General features: G+C 46.0%; 1 protein-coding gene across 1 annotated transcript in view; it reads right to left on the bottom strand.

Annotated features, from left to right (window-relative positions):
• Positions 1-457: 457 nt before the first annotated feature.
• The window catches only part of LOC118283116 (anosmin-1), a 39,636-nt gene continuing 16,202 nt past the window's right edge, over positions 458-23,891 (bottom strand). Inside the window, exons 3-14 of the mRNA XM_035604827.2 lie at positions 19,243-19,305; positions 18,678-18,900; positions 14,104-14,288; positions 13,626-13,755; positions 11,071-11,276; positions 9,633-9,777; positions 7,815-7,961; positions 4,730-4,818; positions 3,430-3,601; positions 2,696-2,916; positions 1,840-1,981; positions 458-1,643 (exon numbers count right to left, since the gene is read on the bottom strand). Coding sequence (XP_035460720.1) covers positions 1,585-1,643; positions 1,840-1,981; positions 2,696-2,916; positions 3,430-3,601; positions 4,730-4,818; positions 7,815-7,961; positions 9,633-9,777; positions 11,071-11,276; positions 13,626-13,755; positions 14,104-14,288; positions 18,678-18,900; positions 19,243-19,305 — 1,782 coding nt within the window. The 3' untranslated portion in view covers positions 458-1,584. The remainder of the gene's footprint in view (positions 1,644-1,839; positions 1,982-2,695; positions 2,917-3,429; positions 3,602-4,729; positions 4,819-7,814; positions 7,962-9,632; positions 9,778-11,070; positions 11,277-13,625; positions 13,756-14,103; positions 14,289-18,677; positions 18,901-19,242; positions 19,306-23,891) is intronic.

Below are 23,891 nucleotides of genomic sequence, written 5' to 3' on the forward strand. Positions count from 1 at the left end.
GCTTGAGCTTTTCAACACAAAAGGTACACACTCCACACGTCCACCGTATAGGCTCACGTCTCACAGTGTCACACGGAGCGTTACTTTCTCGTAAAACATTTCCACTTTCCCTTTTTTTTTCGTGGGCGAACGGCTGCCGAGCAGAGGAGGGAATTAATGTTTCCTTTTTTTCCCCAACACATAAGTGCTCTGAGAAGCAGAGCTTTATGTTGAGGGGTGCCCGACCCCAGCGATGGGAAGTTCACTTGGGCTGTTGAGCTAGATGACCTGTTTATTTGGACTTTGCAGAGTGCATGTCTCAGGCTCCTGCACCGATCAGTGAATATGCTGTGCACAGAGTCTGCCACGGTGGATCTCACAGCCAAAATAAGCAAGAGTAAGTGCCAAACAGCGCTGGGCGCAGAAGCATGTCTATTTGCTGCTCGCAGCCGCTTCAATTAAACAAACAGCGAAGGGAACTGGTTAAGGATTATTTTATTACTTAGCAGTTTGTACAGTTTCTACCATGGAAAAATAACATGTAACATAAGACTGTATTTACAATTCAATTTTTACAAAATGTCTTTACAAGATTTTCCGCCGGTTCAAAAATTTTGAGACTAAAACACACACAACATACACATTCACACACATCCAAACCAAACCTTGTAATACACACATAAATAAATATAGACATTCACTGACTGCTCCACGACAAATATTTCTACAGCCAAGAACATGTACAATTCATCGTTTCCACACAAGTTATAATTTCATTAATGAACATTACATATTACTCCCAATATAATTCTTTGTTAATCTGTTAATGAAATATTGCTAACATATTGAAAAGAGGCAACACAGACATCGTTTCATGCCAACAGAATGCTAATGGTTGTCATGCAAAACCATTACGAGCTTTCAATTTGAAGCAAGTAATTCATTTACAGTTCAAAAAATAAATTCAAATGTACTACATGCAACATACTACATGAATTATTCTGCGTTAGACAACAATGACTTAATTACATTATCCATCAGTACTGACTGTATGCCTAAGCGCCTCTTTAAAGGGTAACACAAAATAAATAGATGAATTTCTACTTTCTTTCTTCATGAGCAAACAATTGTTTTACATTTCGGGCATTTCCTACCATCCATGTTCACGCGTCTTCAATCAAGTTGCCAAAGTAATTGTGTTTCTTTAAGTTGCCTGTCATTAACGAAGCTGATCAAATCCAATTGACAAGGTTAATATCTTTATGCGGCGCACAATGACGAGCTGGATCACGACGAGTTTCGGGGGGTTACTGGATCTGGATGCTTTTACCTGGAATTTCATATCTTCCTTGTGGTTTCACTGTACAGACCGACCCGTCCGGTGCCACGTGTCAGTCAGGAGAGAGGGTTTTAAGAAGGAAAGCTGATGTGTTGTGGAGCCTGGAGAAGATGGACCCATGTTTCACGAGCTGGTGGGGGGGTGGGGGGGTCAGTTCATGGTCTGGTGTGCTGTGTTTCTGTCTGGTTCCACACATTCCTTCCCTGACAGACTGGAGCTGAGAGCCGCTGATACGTCTCCCGATTGGGTTTGCCTTGACCCGAAACTCAGTGTCTCTCTACTGACGGCTTCTGGTGATGAGAGTGGTGCTGCCGGAGTCTGGGTCCTAGAAAACACATATCTGTCTTATACCACTTAGAATATTTACTATTATAAATAACTGAATATTTTTTATACGGCCAAAAATTGCTCTTTGTTTGTTTGGTTGTTTGTTTGCTTACTTAAATTCATTTTTCTTTTTTTTTTAAATCATACAATTTCAAAAATTGTCTGACATCAGCAGACCGTGACTTGGTACTTACGGTGTTGAATGACTGGTAATATGTTTGGGGTCTGGAAGGTCTTGACAGTGGCAGGACCTTCACCTCCGGTTGTTATGACCTGCACCTCCAGCCTGTAGTAGGTGGATGGCCGCAGGTTGGACACCACAAGCAAGTTATGATCCTGCCGAGCGAGGGAGGAGGAGAGCGGCAGAAAAGACATTCAATCAGTTGAAATACAACAGAATGTGCCTTTGAATTTTGACAGGACATGGATTTGAATGGGCTGCAGACCAGGGGAGTATCAGCTGCCTAGCTGTCTTTGCACAAACCACAGACAAAAACAAAGACTTTGTTTTCATAAGGCTTGCTGTCTCTCCTCTTTGCTGCCAGCTTGATAAAGTGTGCGGTGGGTGGTTTTATTTATAGACGAGCTCCAGAGGCTGGGCGGTGCAGATAGGCAGAACGTACTGTTGATGGAGCAGATTATGTCAAAGAGCGGCCTTTCTTCATAGCTCTCGCCGAGGATGAAAGAGGAACGGCGTGAAGGCAGATGAAAAGGTAGAGGAGGAGAACTTCCAGCAGGACACAACACTTCCTCAGATCTATTCTTGTGTCTGTCTACACTGCTTATCGCATAGATTCATGCAAAGAGGCCACAACAGTGTTATCCCTAAATCACCCCCACCTCTGACAGATGCTGTGAAATGAAATGCTGAAGGTAGAACATACTTTCCTACTGCGCAGCAGACTTTTCTGACTATATATGACAGAGTGGGGTCCTTGCGGTGTATGGAAACATCTTCAATCTGTCACGTTTGAAAACCGCCTTCACTCTATGGCCATTATGGGAGTTTAAAATAGAAACCAATCCTATTTTCATAAAAAACTGACTTACTGGGGGCAGGATCTGGGACTGCGAGATGATACTGTTGGGCAGGCTGTTTTGCCGGCTCTCGGTGGTGATCTCAGCCCAGGTGACCTGGAAGCCCGTGATTCGCTGATGGGGAGCCACCCGGGACACACGCCACAGGAAGTTGCCGGTGATGTTTCCCTCGTTGATGGTGAAGGAAGCTGTCAGGTTCTCTGGCTTGGCCAAAACCTTTGGAAGCCCTGGCGCTGTTTGGAGAAAGGTGAAGGCGAGACAGCAAGATGTCAAACTAATCCTTAACATTCCATAACATGACCAACCTGACTGACGAGAATTTGACGGAAATCGAGATACACAATGAGAACTAAGCACTGAAGTCTGGACATTTCCCTGAACTTCTTCGGAGGGGCTGTATGTGAAAATGTGATTGTCTGCATATGTTGCTCCAGAAAAAATATTTTTCCTGAACTTTTCCTGTCAGCCCCTTTGTCAAATTTTGTCTTTGTGCTAAGTGAACTGGATGCTGGCAATATGCTTTCATATTAATCATATAGAAATAAGAGGTATCTATCATCTTATCTACTCGCTGACAAGAAAGTGAATAAGGGAATTTCCCAAAATATTGAACTGTCCGTTTAACAGTGTATAGATGTTATCCATCATTATGATTATAATATCCTACAGAGTCGAATTACTGTGTTGACATTCACATGGATCGATTTTTACAATTCCCTTTATGTGTCAAGCTGCTGAGTCCTCACCTCCCTCCCCGGGGCAGGGGATGTGCTTGTGAGTCTTGCTGCGGATGGTAGCGCAGGATGGGGTGAGGAAGGTGGTGCTCTCATCCTTGGAGCGTCTCTTGGACTTCAGCATGTGCACGGTGACTTTGTACTTGCAGGAGAACAGCAGTCCCGGGAGGTTGATGTAGTTCTCCTGGGCCAAGAAACACATTATTCAGCCCTGATGACTTTGACATGTCACCCAGGTCAGGTCCCATGGAGCTTCAGAGATAATTAAATACACAGTGCCGGGGCAGATCACATTCCCACTCAGGCCTCAGGAACATGCCCCACATTACAGGACCACTTTGAACGCTCACATGGTAAGGGTTAGACCACTATTCTCCGACTCAAACTGCAATATAAATGATTTTTTACAGCTCCCAAAATGCAATAACAAGGATGAACTTAATTAAGAAGCTGTAACCAAAGTGGATTCATGTGTAATTTAAAAGGGAGAATGGCCTGTAAATCCATGTTAATAAATTCTGTGCAGCAGTCTTTACACTTAACACTAACTTCAAACTTTCAATATCTGTTGATCTTAAGAAAAAGCGCCGCTCTCAACTTTTTTTCTCGAGGAAACAAAAAAAAAAGTCAGTGGATTTATATCTTGCATTTGTAATAAAGAGGCTCCACGTTGATAGAAAAACCCCTTGAGAAAAAAAAAAGTGTGTGTATATTCTCTCTGATATGAAACAGCTTTGATAAAAAGTGAATGAGGCGCTGTGCTCACATAAAAGCACAAGCCTGGAGTCTTTCCCAGTGATCTATAGAAAATGGATGTAGATTTCCTAGCAACCAGAGCGCTGGTCCCCAAAGAATGTGTTGATTGCCGGGCCTCCGCCATGCTGTATCAGCCTGAGCTCCAGCACTTAACCCCCCAACCCCAGACTCTCCCAACCACTACTGCACCCTAAAGGAAAGACCCATGCGGGAGCATTACCAGGGGCCGCTGGACGTGAATGATCCCCCATTCCGGGAAACGCTTTTTACAGTAAATGCATTTTATTGGCCGGCACACCACGTGCCTGACCACACGACTGACTCATAATATTCAAAACAAAAGCCAGTGATTTGCCCAGAGCAGATCTAACACAACAGGGCTTCGGGCTCAACTCGGCGGAGTTTTTTTCTCTAGAGGAGCTCTCCTTTCTAAGCATCGGACAAAAGCTCAGCCACGTGCTTTGCATAGCACAGTGCTGCTGATCAAGTCGTAGCTCTGTGCACTCTGTGCTCCGATCTCCGGTTGGAAGGTGTGAAGCGTTTCCCGGAGACCAACCTGCGTGACGGATTTCTCCGGTCCTCGGGTCTCGTTGTGGCTGCAGTACTCTGGCATCCACTGGACATGGTAGCGACTCACTGTGGGATCTGAAAACAGGGAGGACGAGAAAGAGAGCGAAAACAACGTCACATGACAAAAACACAACTCAGTATTCAGATCTCATATTTTCATCAAATGTAATACAGCATTACATTGGCAAGTGCTGCATTCAAACTGGATTCATTGCTAGTGTCAAAACGATCAGTAGATCAAATTGTGCCTCAGCAGAAATCGTACTGACAACTGGTTTTACATTTGATCCATTTTGGTCTGTTTGGCTTCCAAAACAAGCATTTTGGCTCCAGGACACCTCTTAACCACTTTCTGAGATTCCACACACCATATTACCAACTGACTTAGGAAAATAAAAATAGGTTAATTGATTGTAAAAAATCTTTAGTTTCACCCCTAATTGTTATTGCAGATGCATCGGTCATGGTCAAGATGGATCTAATTTAGTTATTATACACACACTATTCGTCAGTTTAATTTTTATGCAGCTTCACCCAAAGCCCTATCTCGCAGTGGTGAAGAAAAATCCTGGATCCAGATTTGAATCTGGATCCCTCCCAAAATGTAATCATTACCACGCCTGTGTCGTATCTTTGATAAAAGTTCCATGCGCATTTGTGCATAACTTTTTGAGTAACACTGTAACAAACCGAACCAATCACATGACATCCTTAGCAGAGGTAACAATGAATCACAAGGTCATCCCGGGATTTGCATGTGAAATTTTGTCCTGCGAAGCGACTGGTAACAAGTGGGTGTAGTTCAGTGGAAACAGCAAGATAAATCAGACAAATGTTTGATCCACAATCTTCTCCTCCACACATCAAAGTTTCCTTTGGAAACAAAATTTGCCCCGATTGTTTGAGTGTGCATATGCGTGTATCTCTCTTCAATTGTGATAGCAAATGAATGTGATGGAACTACTACAGAGATCAGATAAATGGAGAGGGGGGTAAACTTCAGCCTCTCTCCCTCTGATATGAAGTGGGGTTATCATACCTCAAAACGGCACCACAGTAAAATACTTAACTCAAAGTTAATATACTTGGTTATGTTCAACCACTGAACCCACAGAACGTTAATCTGATATCAAAAGACAATCTGACAGGTTATTAACTGATATCTGGTATCTCACTGATTACAGCACTCCATCCCTGAGATCTGGTGTCACTCTTTCCATTATCGACGACCACAATAATGTGATTGTTGTGTCTCTGAAAATAAAAAAAGAAACTTGAAAGTGGGTCCTTTATCTCGGCTTCCTAAACCAATCCTTTTGTTCGCTGAAGGCTCAATTCTTGAGCTTTTCTGTTTCAACTTGAAGGATTTGTATTTTCATCAGTGGCGTAGCCACTGCATGACCGGGGCCATGCAGGGGCGGGAAACTCTCTCAGCCTCCAGCAGCAACATTCGCTTCATTACTGTACAGCAGCTCCTCATAAACTCATCAGCAGTGTTTATCTGCCCATCACCCTCATCTTATGTTTCTAGATTTATTATTCATTCGACTGAGCTGCAAAGATATGTGAAATACTTCTCCGATTAATAATTGAGTTATGCTATGTTCACCCCTCGGCGGGGGCCTGCGTTGTAGTGGGGGAGATAAAAGGGGTCCTTTGAAGGCTCAGACACAGATCTGGCACGTGGAGCCCCTGAGCTCTTTGGAAGCAGAAGAGAGAAATTACAGTGAACCGAGAAATCGGGGTAAAAATAAACAAGATATGCTGAGCTGGATCTGACGGAAAGGGGGAAATGGTATGTAAAACAAGAAATGGGACATGGAACTCAGGTGGAGAACAGAACCTCAACCGTGTTTGATAAATCATGGCTGGAAGCGAGCCTCAGAAGTGCCGGACTCCTGTGTATTGTCTGGGTGTTGGGGGGACAGTGATATATTATCTGAGCCGGTGTGCAGTGCGGTTCTCTTTCGTCTGCTGGACACAACCCAGAGGCCGGACTGTTTCGGATCACAGAGACAATGGGTGAGAGTTTAATCATGGTTCGGTTAACCTGTCCCTTTCCTCTGTCACACAAACCAGATGTCCAGAGACTCCAGCTCTCCAGGCACATCTGTATTTCTGTATGTTTACAGTAGTGGAATGCAGGTTGTCAGCGTCAGAGCCAGGGGTCATCCCTCAGACTAATGAGTGGCAGCGAAACGCACACTGCAGACCAGCACTGACAACAAGAGACAGAAAACCAAGCTGGACCCCGAGTGAGCGTGCGCCGCCCGCAGTGTGATTCCCCAGCCTTGCTTGACCCCCCTCAGCATCACTCAGCTCTCCGAGTCCAGGCCAACCTTGCAAACAGCTCTGGGCCAACTCTATCTTCCCCCTCACTCTCTCACTCTGATTCAGCAGTTGGTGTCTCACCAGGCCTCTCCTTCAGCCAGGGTTTGCATTCTTGACTCCAAGATGTGGAGTTTGGCTTGGGCGATGACATATATTAGTAACATAACATAGACCAGTGAATGGGACTTGACAGGTTACCCTGAGAGCATGGCTTTCAAGGTTTCCATATTTCCACTCTGGTATTAGCAGAAGGGTTGGGGAATGGACACCGCTGAGACAGGCATTCCTATAGGCTTTAACCCCTTGCGGTGCTGCAACCCACGTCCGTTTCTCTTCCCTATGACATCAGGTCTTGTAAAACAAAATGGGCTGCTTCAACGCCACGGCGAGGACGAGGATCTATTAACTACAGCTGTCAATGAACCCCATCGCATGGCTCTGGCTCTCTGTGTTTATTGTTCTTTAGTAAACGGTGGCTCCGCTCTACCAGTCCGCGCGCAGCTTTACGCCAATTTGCCCCGTGCTCACATTACCGAGCGCTCACAAAGACACATTGTTTCGTTGATTTCATTTACACCATCTGATACCACGTTTACAAAAAGAATTCTCCACTGTTTGAGTAACTGAGAATCGGTCATAACACTTTATTATGGTGTGCATAAGTCATGGTGATTGATAGGCGTAATGGGGTGCTAATTAGATTCTACCTAAGCTGTAAATCAATACAGTGGTGTGCATACCTCCGCGGTTCTTCCAGTAGATGCGGACCTGCAGCTGGCCATCTTGGTAGAAGGGTGTGCCCACCTCTAGAGGGCCAGAAGGGCGTTTGGCCAGGGTTGAACTGAGAAGGGATGTCTCCTCCTTCTTTGACTTGAGCACCGATTTTACTGGGAAGAGAAAGGAGAAAATGTTTGCTGCTGTAGCTAAGACACAGCAGTGACTGTGTTGTTGCAAACTCTCCAGCATGGTAACAAAAACACACAATTCTATCTTTGTGAAATCACAGTTACAGCACGTTCTTTATGCACAGATCTGGCGTAATTTGCTGGGTACACACAGCACTCACACTGCCAAGGTTAGAGGTTCAGTTCCCTCCAGGGCCACTCGCACTTAAAATGTACACACTCCGAGCACTGAGGCTCGGTCTGTACTTCCTGAACATGCAGCGGCTCCGGATGAATGCAGATGTGTTGTCAGTGTACCTTGGCCATTCCCGCTTGTTGGAACTCTCGGAATGATTGTTTGCCCAAAGAGACTGTAATCTGGCAAAATTCAACTCTCAAGAAAGACAACGAAAATTTGGAATCTGCTAGGCTGTTGCTCCGGGCCAATCCCCATACGGATCTGCAATCATAAATCTGCAGCTCCATCCAGGTTTTTGTTTGATTTCAGGAAATGCATGACCCCAGCGTTTGACTCTTAACTGCACCTGCTGTGCTTGGCTGTCACTCACTCTGAGTGGAGACTTAATCAACACTAATGTGCTTTGGCTACTTATTCACCAAATGGCAAGTGTATTCTGCACAGAGTGTAGCAAGACTGTCTGCAGCCATTTGCACTAAACATAAAGTGTGGAGCAGGGGCTGATGGAAGAGTCATTAGTTTAAGGGTGAGGGGTGATTGATAAGCTTGTGGCCCAAGGTAGAGGTGGATGAGTTATACATCTCTTGTTTCACGCAAGTGCAGTTTGACTCTTTGAGTGGTTACGCAGAAAGTTTGAAGTTAATGGCATAATTGCTGTTTCTTTTTTGGGTAACTGGAAATCGTCGTAGGGTTTATGACACGAGGACCTGTAAAGGCTTGTTACCGTCACCACAAAGGAGAACACTGACAAGATCCCACTTCTACAAAGATCACTGAACTAAGTGTGTAAATGTAATGAGGAGGCTTCTCATATCAGAGGATGAATGGTTTAGGTTTCCTTAAAAAAATGGTCTCCCTCTACCTTTAACCATGAACTCAAGCCCCACGAATGTTTGTTCATAAACCAAAATACTGGACAAAGTGGATTTTTTTACATTGTAGCTGCTTTCCGACATGCATTAAAGTCCTGACATTTCCCTGTATAGTTTTCCGAATGGGATGCATGTGAGAAGGCAAATGTCTTTAAACATTGCTCTGGACATTTTCTGGAACTTTTCCTAGCAGCCCCCAATTTAAATTCCTGGAAAATGTCCGAGGGAGCTCATGTGAGTATACAGCGGGAAAATGTCTGAAAAATTCACAGCCAGCGAGTGGGTGTGCTGATGCCTGTAAACAGGAAAACACTGCTTTCCGAAGTGAAAATGTCACCATGTCCTGCCTCCTCTATGCTCCACTGCATGTCTCAAAACAGCTTATGATGGGCTTAGAGGAAAAGTTATTAAAAAATAAACTCTCAGCAGGACAAGGATGTCTCTGGAGACCTTTCCTTTAACAGACACAAATATCAACCTCATGTTGTTGCTACAGTCAAAGTCATTTTTGGTTTCCAGAAGATTAATCTTCTGGAAACCAAAAATGTCTGCAAAGAATTTCAGGGCAATCCATCTAAAAGTGGTTGAGCACCATGTGTTTACCTGATTCATTATTCTGGCTGGTGCTGAAGTGGAGAGAAGCCTTGGAGCTCTTCAGTCGCACCTGTCCCCAGTACGTGACAGCCTGCAGCTCCACAGTGTAGCTGTTGTTTTGTTGGAGTCCCTCCAGATCCACCCAGCTCTGAGCCTGTGACAACAGAAAACACCAGTGTGTTGGCATGTGCGCATTTTACCACACTGTCACTCGAGCCGATCCTTTCAAAGCCCTGTCACACTGTCCCAGTCATAGCTCCAGCTCGGCTCAGCCCGGGCCAACTCGGGGCCTGTGGGAAAGCCGCGCTTATTAGGAACACATGTGGAGCTCTGAGGAAGGCACCGTGGCGAAGAGATAGCCTTCAGGGCCTTGTGAGGGAGCCATGTTATCAGAGCCTCCCAGGGCTTCCTCACTGTGTTTGACTTACAGCATTCCACCATCAGCGTGAGCTTGATGAGTTCTTGTTATTGACTGTGCGTGTTTTGACATTCCTCCACCAGCAGGTTGCTTTCAAACCCCCAAGGTGCCAAAGTGGAAACCAGTAGTACATGTATCAATAGGTGTCTGGTGTCTCCCACCTCTATCTCCCCGGTGCCACATCTGCTATGCATTTCAAAAACTAATTCAGGAGAAGACTTTATAGGAGGTGTGTGTGTGTGCACTGTCTAGACAATATGTCTTTCAGCCCGAGTCTCTAATGAAATGCTATTCACAGATACTGAGCCACAGGTATGTGCTATTAAGTCACATGTTACTGGATATATTGTGGCTCACAAAACTTTTACATATCCAGTTTATTCAGCTACGCACGGATTTATGAGTGATAGTTGGTGATTTATAAGTCTATGATCTTGCCATAAGATTTATCTGTGAGGTCAAGTCAATGTAAATGTGTTTATATAACTGCTTCAGTCTGTGACAGTGTGATCAGTAGTTACACACATAATTCTGCTACTTGTCCAACTCAGGAAGTATAACCTTGTAAAATACCAACTTGCCTGGTTGTTTGAGCTTAACTAAAAACAAATGACTGTGTATTTATCCTTCTTTGTGATCGCAAGTCAGGGTTAGTCTATGTGACATCCCAGACAAAGGACCATGAGAACCTCTTCTTTCTGGCCAGAAAAAATACTTGACATGTTACAGGATGCAAACTTAAGAGAGAAGCACAGTGCCAAGATACCCACAGAAACCATATGAAAAATACAAATTGAGTTATTCAAGAAAACAAATGCACAAATCATGATTTATCACTATATATGTTGCACTTGATGTGTTTTCTTTTGAAGCTTAACAGGGCGTTTGAGGCTTATTTCATCAGTATCGGTAATCAAAACAATGGGGGACACATTGCATCAATCTGTGTGTGATTAATAGCCTAATGATGTTGATATTTAAAGAAAAGCGAGAAAGGACACGTCACTTAGACAGGGTGGGAAGATTTACCCCATTGGTGGTCTTTCTCCTTTTCTTCTTGGAGGGCACCATGGACTTGGTGGGCACAGTCCAGCTCCAGAACACTTTGTAGTGATGTATGGGGATGTCGGGCTCCTCTGGCAGGGTCCAGTTGAGACGAGCCGTCACCAGGCCTTCATCGCCCAGCGTCACGTTGGTGATACGCAGGCTGATTGGGCTTGGTGGGGCGGATGGATCTGAAGATGGGGCGGCAACAAGAAACATTTTGGTACATCTGCAGGCATTTAGGGAAGAAGGCAGAGAGGGTCTCTGGTTCTTGTATGTGACAAGTCTCGGGCCAAGGCGGTTTCCTTGCAAGTATCATTTCAGGTTGAATGTATTACAGGCTGAGATACCTTTCACCACTCGAGGGTTTATATTGCAGTTGAGGAGGGGGACCAGTATGACACTGTGTACACTAATTAGTCCGCCATTGACAATCTGCCCTGAGATGTTATGACAGGTGTCATGTCACATCCATGACAGCGTTCAGCAGGACTGAGAGCGCAGGTCAGGGGTTAACAAACACATGCTGCTCACTTTGGCTCCACGCTCAGCATTCCTGTACTCTTAACTGTGCGTGTGTCTCAACAGTAGAGCTGGTTCTGAACCTATATGCATGTGCTGTGACCCAGCCTGCTGCCGGCTGCTGATGTCAGCCTGGTGCGGGAGGATAGGCAGGGCCACATGCCAGACACCAGACCAGAGGGAATAGGCCCGTAATGAGAAAATGATTCACGCCACAGCCCAGTTGGCTCTCCACTCCCCTGCCCCTCTCCCACCTGAAACACATTTAATCCAATCCAAAAACACGATTGGACTCATCGGCCCGCCATACCGGCTGACGTTGGTTTGCGCAAGATAAATAAGCATTCCGGTTCGTACAAATTGCCCTAACAAAGTATAGTAGTGCAAAATTGCAATCAGATGAAATGGCCGTACTAAATAAATAACAATGGTATGACAGAACGGCCAGGAGCTCATCAAGCCCATGACAGCTCCCATCAGTCTATCAACATTCTGGCACTGATTGGTCTGATTGGAGATCAGTTTCCATCCCTGCAGCAGAATCCTTCTCCCACCTGGTATCTGGGTCTGTCTGACAACCATCCAGAACACTCTGGGGAGCAGATGTATGACGAAGGATTGACAGGACGGGTCAACACACACACTCACACATGCACACACCATCACCATAAACTTAGTCTTTGGCATGGGTCTTTAGTATTTGGCAGTGCATGTTTCCTACTTACAACCTCTGCCAGGGTTCCAGAAGTAAACAACTTTTTCTATCTAACTCCTATTTTCTTGATGTGCAGTCTGGTGAAAATAAAATATAGTGGTCGACACAATGCAGACACTGTTTTACATCACACACTGAATTCAAAAGCTGCTACCTCTATTTGTAAACTGGCGAGCACATGGTTCTGCCTCTACAGAAGCGCCCTGGATCTGATATCACTCAGATGTAATCTAGACACAAAGTTATATTCACAAACCTGTAATCCCTGGGAACCACACGACAATTAGCCGTTACTTTAACGAATGCCATGTGCAAGACAACACGGGTGTTTAGTGTCATTTAACACTGAAAATGCAGGGAAGGGGAGTTGAGCGGCAACGCGGGACGCCATCGGAGCTCGCTCGCTAATCTGTGGCAAAGATCTGAAGCGCGCCACGGTTACGTCACTCCCTCTGGAAGCAAGACAACACTTGTATTCATTTGAAACCTGCAATATCCTGACTAATTCAGACATATTACATTTTATATGACTGTAAAGAGGGGGAAACCCCTCCTTTGAAGTCGTAGATGGAAGATCTGGTTGCACCGCAGAGATGGAATGGTCTGCGCACCCAGTCGCTCCTCATTACTTCAATCCTACTTGGCATCAACAGAAATTACCTTTTCTACTTAGCGCACTGAGCAAATGTGTGGAAACTGTGGAGAGGAAATACTTATTTACAGTTCAAGTTAACAAGGCAAACAAAAGTATTCAAAGGCTTAACACCCAAATAAGGTTTCAAATAAACACAAGTAAGCCGTATGAAAATCAGTCAAAGTCTAAAATGTATATTTGGTTTTACCATAATGAGTTTGGTCGGTTGGTTTAATTGGGGTTTAACAGCTTAGACGTGGATCACAAAGAAAGGTCAGTCTTCTAAAGTGCAAGGTGAATAAAAAAACCAAATGCTAAGTAGTTCAAATGAAATGCAAATGGGAATATATAGGCCAGCGACACTTAGTTTGTATTGTCAGATAAGAAGTCAGATCAGGTTTGAAGACTCAAGGCTCCACCTGTTCCAAGGTCTTAACCATAACAAATGGAGGGCAGTGGGTGTCAAACAGGAACTTACACACAGAGTAAGGCCACACACACACACACACACACACACACACACACACACACACACACACACACACACACACACACACACACACACACACACACACACACACACACACACACACACACACACACACACACACACACACACACACACACACACACACGCGTACGTGCACATGTACATACACACACACGGACCTCTGGAGGAGCGGAAGTGTTTGCTGGGTGCAGTGAAGCCGCGGGTCCCATGGACATTGACCGCAGCGACTCTGAACTGGTACCATCTGCTGGCTCTGATGTCGGCCAGTTGGACGCGCTCCTCTGCAGTCTGAGGGACAGATGGGGAGGAGAGCAAACCGCAGGGGTCAGGGTTCATGCAGGGTCACAGCCCCATGTGAGTTTGCTTCCACATCAGTCATCTGTGTGTGTTTCTCTTTGCCAGACTTTTCAAAGACACTGCGACGACGAGGAATGTGCGACCGTGTGCGGAAGTCTGTCAGTGCAGCGCAGCACTTTCACAGCTGCAGCATGTGGCACACTTGGGATGTGTGGAGCTGACATTTCATTCCTCGTGATACAAATCTGATCAAAAGAGACTACATCATCTAATGCCAACAATGCATTCATCTTGCTGCTATGCTTCTGCATTTTACATGTACGGTGTGTGGAGTCCAACCTGTGCCACTGTCTCCCACTCCGTGGCGTCGTCCTCGCTGGGATGGATGCCATAGTTCCAGCGGCGCTGCACCACATAGAGGACGGGCTCCACGGATATGTTAAACTTGGAGGACCAGCGGATTTCCAGCTGCCCTGACAGCTGCTCCAAAAACACCAGCTCTTTCCGCGGCTTCAGTGGGACTCCTAAAAAAAGAAGAAAAGGAGAACAGTCAAGAAAGAACACGAGTCAATATCGCCACTGCGCGTAACGATATAGTTGATCGTCAACGTGAAATTTGTCGTTTTCAACTCGTGGGTGAAAGTGAGGTGGAAAGACAAATGGCACCACGGGAGCTGTACAGATACGGATTTAAAAAACGAGACATGACCTCACCGCAATAGATTTAATACATGCTGTGGGTCAACAGCGTCATCTTTCTACTGTGACAGATTTTGATATTTCCTGGCCTGAGTGATGTGTTTTATTAGCTGCGCTTCTTAGTCATGATACACGTAGTTTGCGTTTAGGTATGTGTGATGGCACACTGTACATGACGTCTCTCTCTCTCTGTCCCGCAGACACAAGTGCGAGCATGTGCAAGTATACGTTTAGCTCATTTGCATCATCGCACTTCACATTCAGCCTTTCAGTCAAAGTCGATGTGGCCATGCGCAATAAATTAGAGATTTATTAAGTGCAATGCTGGATTGGGCCAAATGCTCAGCCAAGTCAGACCGACTCTCTCAAGTGAATTTATTGCTCCGGGGACGTAGTGAGTTGTTGATTGAGCATCGGGTGCAGCGTTAATGAGATGGAGATTGGACAAGCAAGTTTTGAAGTACGGGGGGGGGGGGGGGGGCTGGATACATCCCACGATTCCCAATAAATCACCTCGCACTTCAGACAATTACGCCGGACCTCCACTGTTCCGTATTTATAAACTGCACCAGCGCAGCATGCCGGCAAGCAACATCATCAAGTCTTTGTTTTGTATGCAGGGCACTTGATCCACTTATATCTCCATTCAGTCCTCATGCGCGGCATGTAGAAGTGATTGATTGACACGTACTAGATCCTGGAAGATGGAGGAGGGACCCTGAGCCACATGCATATGGAGTCAGTACTTTGTTGTGTCCCGCTGCTAACAGCTCTCCGCATACTAACAGCTGGGGGTCATTGTACTGTGGTTTCACAGCTCCGCGGCCGAGTGTGAGACTGTGCGCGCTAACAAACGTCTCACGTTTTCTGCGCAGTAACGAACACCAAGGTAACCGCAGCGTTCCTCTTCTCCCTCTGTTCTAACTCATCTTCTCACACAGTCACACAAGTACTCCTGCAAAACACAAATCACACACACATGCCCAAAAACAAACACACAGACACACACGCACGCACGTACGCACGACCCCCCTCTTCCGCAATGTGTGGGAGGGGATAGAATCCACTTTCTCTCAGCTCGCTCTTTCCAAAGAAAGCTTTCGGGAGAGGTTCGGTCCAAGAATCATACAGCGTTAATTTTTCAATGGCTGCACACTTACTCCAAATCATGACGTAACTGCTGCTGAGGCACGATCACGAGCACGGCGTTCGTCCATTCATGTCTTAATCATGCCAACAATTACACTCCAGGAATATAATTTTCAATACTCACGCACATACTGTCATAACCACTGTTCTAATTACAGGGGCTGAGGAGAAGACTACAAATGGTGCTTACGGTAAACGGGGGACGGCTGACGGACTAATTAACTGGGTTGTTGTGACAGTGTGAATGTGACTCTGGCTGAATTTAATTTTCCCACTGACGTCTGCATTTTTCACATATTCTTTGTTTTAACTACCACCACCACCCACCTCAGTTCCTTTTTCCATTTCTCCATACACAAAGTGCATCATTGTGTAGGGCTTCTGATCAGAAAACGTTTGCGAGACAAACAGAGACCTACGCAGCTTTAAGACATGCACGGAAGAACTCTGAACTTTTACTGCCGGCGTCCCGGAAAAATTTGCGGGAAAAGTTTGTGAGATATTTCACAAGCAAGCGACTGGGTGTGTTGATGACTGTAAGCAAAAACTCTTGAATTCTTGTCATCTCCTGCCTCCTGCATGCTCTAGCCAGACGCCACAGAGTGTCCCGGGTATTTTCCTGCTGGTGTGAACGTGGCTGACTCAGGCAATCTCCTGCTGCGTTCGTCATTATGTGTTTGTGAAAGGCCTCAGCTTTGAGAAAGATGTGAAAATGAAAGACATACGAGACGCAGATATAGTAAAACATGCACATTTGATCTGTTATCCGTGTATCTCTGTATCTCCTACTTCTTTGAGATGATATTACAAAGCAGTGGATGATGGATCTGTTCTATTGATGTAAAAATCATCAAATAAAAAGCCCTGTGAGGTTCTCTCGCTCTGTCTCCGAGAGCCTGAACACCGCAGTTCTTCTCTATTAGGGACATGCACATGGGCTGGACACCCCAACCTGAGCGAGCTCACACAAACACACATCTGAGAGTGATCTCAGTGGGGGAAACGCTCCATTTCTCTCCGCTTGTGTTGGCTAATGGCTTCCAGCATCATGGCTCATCGCGGCGAAGACTTGCATACACACTTGTGCACACACAGAAACAATTACGCTCTTCAAACCATGGGCAACTAATTAGACCTTTAACACCGAGGACCAGGACAGGAATTCCATCTGGACTTTCGCCGACGTGCTCAGTCTAATTCCGCCTAAGTATGGTGCTGACGGCGACCCGTCATGAGCTCAGAGCTTTGGACTGAATCCCGTGCGGGCTGCTTGATTTGAAGGTCTCGCGGTGCGGTGAATGGTTCTCATTGACTGGGTGGCTGTGTTGCACATTTTCAAGGTTACGCCCGCTTTCATCTTTCCCCAATTAATGTGCTGTTCACCTTTAAGAGCATGGCATCCACCATGAAGTCCCTCGGGATTTCATCCAAATCAAATATAAATACTAGCATGCCCTTCTGTGTGCACGAGCTCAAATTCACAAATCACACGCTCGGGCCTCTCACGACTAAACACAGTGTGCACGGTGAAACATGCTTAGACTCACTGCAGTGTGATTCAGGGCATACGCAGCCACAGTTTATCGCTGTTGCACTTCAAAGCTTGATTTAGATTCACTGCTCTCACTTCAGCATCTCCTCAACTTTGTTATGGCCCCAGGCGGCCAACAATTGTGTGCTGATTGTGTATATAACGTAGTTCCCAGCTCCCATCTCCAAGTTCAGGGGCACTTGGTTTCTCTCACATAATGACGCGGCATCCTCAGAACATCAGGCCGCCTTGGGCAGCGCTATTAAACCGCTTTACTGGAGCAAAGATTCTTGGGTACATCTGTGTCTGTGAAACTCTCAAGCTTATCTGGCATATTCAAGACAGAGGATATATTCCGATTTCACAGATGGAGCACAGGGAATGTGTGGGTGAAGTATACATCCCAAAAAGAAGAAGAGATTTTAGATGCTAAGACAATGCCGCAATCTACGTCAGTGATTTTGAAATTAACGTTTGAAAGAGAGGGATCAATTGGGTCTGAGCCATTTATGAAAATGATTCTGATGTGCAAAAACCTAATCACATTATAAACATGATGTTTGTGTTGGACCATTACCGGATATAAAACGTCATTCATTCAACAGGAGAAATGGAGAGGGAGGGAGTATCCAGCCTTCAGCTGACAAACCGTGTTTATCTAATCCCTCCTGAAAACAGTGCTGGGCAATAATTACAAGAAAAGATGATTAGTTGGGGAAACAGGCAGTTAAATAACTCTCACTTGGTACATCAGAGTCTGTCAGCTTGAGTTTCTTTAGAACTCCTTCATTTATCCTAATAATTATACAGGTTATCTTAGTGTTTCTCATATGCTTCATTTAGAGTTTTCAGTGTGTTTTCAGTGTTTTAGACTTTTTTTTTAATCTTCCCTTAAGTCTTCCTTCTCTCCCTCATTGCTTAAATTCCTCTTTTAATCTGCTTTGTCATCGCAGACTCATGCCGTGCAACCAAACATCGTTCAAATCCACAAAAAAGTTATTTTAAATTCTAATCAAGAAAGTTTTCATAGATAAAAAAAAAAGAAAAGAAAAACATGTCTGATTGAATTTTGGGGGGATCTGTATAAAATGGTGCATTAGGCATCTTGAAAGCTTCAACTTAATGAAATGGCACAATGTATTGTATTAGGTCTGATTATCACTTTGAGTGAAAACAGATTCAGCTTAAGTGAGGAGCTGGAACAGATGAGTCTGAATTATGACTCGAACGTTGGGATTCACGGTAAACGAACAGTAATAGAGTAAATGTTTTTGACTTTATCAATCAATGTATTTGCAAACAGTCGTCGCCTCTATATTTACCGGTGCTGCTTCACACTACAAGCGTTCAGTTCAGTTGTATTTCTGACAAAGATGCTGCTCAACTAATGTTTGCTGTTGTATCTAATCCACCACACTTACCTCCGGGAAGGATCACATCAACCAGGACACAAGTCTTAAGAACTGCAACTTTGACGGGGACAGAACCGTTTTTTTACTGCGATATCATAACGTTTATTAGCCTTGAGCATTACCTTTGTAGAGGTTTTTGGGCAGCTGGCAGGTGTGGCCGCAGCCGTTAGAGCAGCACTTTTTCACAGCGGAACACTCGCCATCCTCCTCGCAGCTCTCCACGCAGGCCGCTGCGAAGCCGCTGGCCTTCTCCGGGGCAGGACAGTCGCCCTGCTTCACGCCCTCTACCGACTTCAGGAACTCACAGCTCGTGAGACACTCGTAGTGCTTCTTAGGGAAGAGGGGCTAAGGGGTGCGGGGTTGATGACAAGGAGGGGGAGAAATAAGGAAAAAGTACATGTCAAGTGCGTTTTTTAGGAGCAACCCGCCTGGCTGCACGCAGGCAGCCCTGCGAACTAACAGGGATTGTCCTATTTACATTTCGCCTCATGACTCACTGGAGCGGCGAGCACATTAAGCGGCTTTTTGATTTACCCTCCGAGGGAGTGTGTCATTACTGTGCAAAATAGGAGTTACTTCACACTGCCTCTAAAGTTTCCTCTTATTGAATTTTTCCAGCGAGTCTGAAAAAAAAACAAGAAGCCCCAAACGCTGGAGTCTGAGTCGGTATTTGTGGTGGTGACATACCTCGCATAAATCCTGGCACTGGTTCTCCTTCAGGTCCCAGGATTCCTTGCAGGGCTCCAGGCACTGTGAAAAGGAGAAGGGTGTCAGTTCTTCAAAGAGCCAGCCACATCAGAGGGGCCGCCGCTGTGGAGACGGTGCTCTCTGCGCCCGGGCGCTGGCTGGCTGGCTGACAGACACCTCACTCAGCCACTTCCCCTCCACGTTCACAACAACTACCGTAGTCGCACCTCTTTTTTTTTTTGTTGTCGTTTCAGATGCCCCCCGTTTACCGACATAAACCATCTCTTGCAAAGGCAAAACACGGGGCAGAGTGGTTGTCCACAGACAGGCACACACTCGCCCCCGGTGTCTGGAAATCCACTGATGCGCAGCATTTGCTTGGTGTGGGCCCTGGGATTCCTTCCTCGTGCCTTTACAGTACTAGCTCTGCATACTTTCTATGCCTCATTGTCCTCCTGCCACTTCTCTTGCTCATGTCTGGGGCCTGATACACTCTGGCACCGGCACTAAACACCCCTCTCTTCACCACGCCGAACAGAGAGCGCTTAATAAATGATACACTTGGTTGAATGTTCTTGGGATTCCCTCTTTTTACCACGTGGAACAAATTTACTGAACGCTTGGCATCGGCCTGGGATAAAAGAAAACCCTCAGTTTGAGTGCAACTCCGAGTCATTTCGCCAAACATAATGGGATGATAAAAATTTTGAACTAAAGTTGACCAATCTGGTCAAACTCCCCCTCGCCTTAAATGCAGCAACTCGCCCCGAACGAATCAAATTCGACAAAAAAGCCGACATTAATGTAACACAAGAAAGTCCGGGCATGTCCAATGGAATCAGGCAGACGCTGCCGCAGGAGAGGGAACGTGCTCAGATGGGGGCTGAAACGAGCCGGGGTCTCGAGTGCTCCCGTGGCTGGCCACTGAGAGCCGGTGTGAAAGAGAGGAGCAAGTTCAGTCAAACAGACAAACCGCTGCCAGGCTGCTTCTGTGCTGCACTGGGAGCAGCCCAAACCACACCGACCAGAGACCTGCCAGAGCCACTCATTCAACTCCGCCATTTAATTCCGACTCCTGCACCGGCTACGGCACCGAGACAATGTTCATTTTGAACACGTTCACCTTCATCCGCCGCCTGGTGCGACAAGGTGCGATGTGTTTCCCTCCGTGAGGGGTGGAGATACGCCACGGCAGGAATGGGAGAGCTGCCATCCGATTTTGGCCAGAATAATAAAAAAAATGATTATAAGAACAGTCTGTCGCGTTACTGTTGAGGGTATTAAACACAGTGCTGATGTAAGAAATTTCACATCTCAGTCAGGGGGCCAGATTTATGACTCTTTAATTCACTCATTAGCCAGCTCTGTCATTATTATGCCATTGCCAGTGAACAGTTTATTTGCTTTTTATGGAGTGCAGTGGACGGGTGCATGATGAAACATAAACCTTGCTTCTGGAGGAACATGCTGCAATCACAACCATGCACACGCCTGCCAGCGCCCAATTACACTCGGCTCTGGCGCTCTGCCGTTGCCCAGTCTCGTCTCAGGCAGCCGAGGTCCCCGCGTGGACTCAGTGCCGAGTGTTTAACAGGCGGCTCTTCAGTGAAGAGAAAAGCGGGGCGGCGGCGGCGGCGGCGGCCGGGAAAAGGGGGTATTTTCTTAATCACTTCACGGCAATATAGATATCACTCGAGTGACGTGAGATGTAAAGTGTCAGAGGAAAACATCGGACACCTTGGAGGGAGAGCGCGCGGCTGTGACGGATGACTTCTCCAAAGGAAACTAATGTTGTTTCTACAGGGGCCGGTCAGGTGAAACCACGGTAACACCTCGGAGATTTAAGATGACATATGAGCTCAATCGCAGCGTCCAAGTCGTGCCTCATTCCGTTCCATCATCATCTGCCATTAATAATATTGTGACCTTACATCATTAATTCTGTTCTCAGTTGAGTCCTCTGAGTGTGAGGCCTGCGGCTCAGACGGGGCAGCAGCAGCAGCAGCAGCAGCAGCAGCAGCAGCAGCAGCAGCAGCAGCAGCAGCCTCAGCGTTGCGGCCTCACATAGGCAGGAACAATAAGGTCTTGAGGCAATAACTGAGCGCCGCACCAGTGTCTAAAGGACATTCTGCCAGGAGACGCACATGTTAAAGCCCCCAAATCCCTTCGACAAATCACCGAACATACACACATAAGCCTGGGGATCAAGCTCATTTTACTCATTGAAAGAACTTGTGTGCACGGACCGAACGCATTCCGTTGGCTTTTCTATTTTTATTTTTTTTTACATCGAGGATGAGTCCCATTCTGGTTCAACACAACCACAACTATACATGTGAAAATAGGATCATCGTTACCTCGAGATGCTCGGGCGTGCGTGCCGAGCAGCATGAATTAGCGCAGCGCGTTGCGTACCGGGGATATTGCAACACAGATCAGCATGCTGGCTGTGTGTTGAGTGTTGTCTCACCCTCACTGTCCCAGATTTTCCTTTCCCTTAACCTCTTCGGGGAAGAGGCTGCAAACCAACACAAACTGCTGAATTGTACCAGAAAGTGGATTTTTAAGTTAAAGTATTATCAGGGCTGTTGCTTTCGCCGAATGAGCGTATAAAACGGCACTCCTATAAAAAGAAAAGAAAAGGGCTTGTGTCTAGGCAGTGATAGCTCCCTGCAGGTGTGCGGAAAACTGACAATCTGTCATCGTCTCTCCCGAGCCACACCCACAACCTGACATTTAAGCAGGGAAGAGGAGGACCGACGACAGATGTCTTGCCAAAGCAAATAGGACGACTGGATATAATTACAAAGGTGCTCTCATCAATCAAGTTCCTGATTCCTATTTACACAGTTCGGTGCTCAATCAAAACCACAGTGCTGATAAAAAACACGCTCAGGAAAGTACCATGGCATATTTTCTATAAGCGCTTGTGCAATTTTTTTTTATTTTTATCACATGCAGATACACATCCTGAATCATTGTACTTCGACTTTTCTAAACTTAATATCAGTGGGAATTATAGCAATTAGGAGCTAATTGCACCACACTCATAAAAGCGAAACCACTTCCAAACCATATGCAAAACTACATGTGTGAATTGCAAACTTTTTTTTATCCATGGGAACAAGTTAAGCGATATCTGCGGTCTACCATTGAATATTAATGCCTCAAAAGCCCTCAGACATTTGCACAAATGTGCCGCCCCTGAGATCTAGTCTGGGAACACACAGCACGGAACATAGCGGAGCAGAGAACATAATTGAGCTGGACAGTGTATCTGCTGGGTTCGGGTGCCAATGTCTGGGTCTCCCTCGAGCAAATCTCTCCTGCTGCTAACACAGCCACCATCTGCTTGAATACTAGCACAAGGAATGCATGTAATCATCCGATGTGATGTCAACTTATTTCTGGGCACATTTCGCCCCCCAAAAAAAAAGACACCGATTCTTTTGCTCCCCGAGATTGTAAACAAGAGCATACGGTTGTTTCCATGGACTTGAGCTGTTAGTCTCGACAAAAGCGGGCTCATTTCCCCTTTGTCCCCTTATCTTCCGACCCAATAGTGACACATTCTGCATGGTTAAGTGGGAACATCCATAGCGCTCTTTCACTCCCCATTTCACGCCGTAATAAAACGCAGCAGTTGTTACTCTGGGGCACCCTGAAAGGCATTCTGTGGGGCCGATGAGAGAGTCAGGCTGAATGGCAGCCAATGCCACAGCCCATCTTCAGTTTGTCATGGCGGGGACGCGGCGAGGGGGTGAAGATGGGGGAGGCGAGGGAAGGGAGCGAAATGGAGGGGGGGGGGGGGGGGGTTGTCGGGTAAGTTTCTGTGAATAAAACTGCTTTTCTCTATCATAGGACCATGGTTATCTCCGCCCATCGTAAAAATGCTAACTGCCCCTGGTGAGTGACTGGAATAACAAACTATGAAAAAGTCCATACATATAAAATGTCATGCATTTGTTTTCTTTGTGTTAATGAAGCATGAACTGCTACCAGTCAGCGTTGCCCCGGGCTTAACAATACACACTGTACGAAACAAAAAACAGGCCATAATTCATACTGATCCAGAGGACATTTTCCCATATTGCCTGAACATATTTCTACACACACAGGGAGACGTGGGAGTTATGTTGTTGTTATTGGAAAAAAAAAAGGAATAAATTTAGCAGACACAAAGACCTTGTCCACGATAATGTGGAGGGGATATTTTCCTCAGACGTAGAGGAACATGTTTGTTTTTCAAAATATCCGCATTAGTGTGGACAGGGTGAAGATCATGTGCCAAAAATATGCGTGTTCCTGTACTTTCCCTGAGTCCTCGCAGCCCACTAATATATGTCCCTGCTCAAAGATGACGTCTGGGAGCTGAATGCATCGATTCCCAGCGCTGATGGTCGGCGTTAATCTCGAGCGGTGCCAACAGATATTGACAAGGTGCCTTTGCCCCCCCCCCCCCCCCCCCGGGCCGAGAGCTGCAGCCTTCTGCTCCTCTGGGAGGCCGATATGAAGGAATCTCTGTTGTTGATCACACACACATTGTAAATCCCACCCCCCAATCTCGATGAGTTATGGCTGCTTTCTGCTGCCCGGGCGCTTTTCACACTCCCGATGACCGGACTCAATTATTCCAGCTGCTCTCTGCT

Source organism: Scophthalmus maximus, chromosome 14 (genome assembly GCF_022379125.1).
Source record: "Scophthalmus maximus strain ysfricsl-2021 chromosome 14, ASM2237912v1, whole genome shotgun sequence".
NCBI lineage: Eukaryota > Metazoa > Chordata > Actinopteri > Pleuronectiformes > Scophthalmidae > Scophthalmus > Scophthalmus maximus.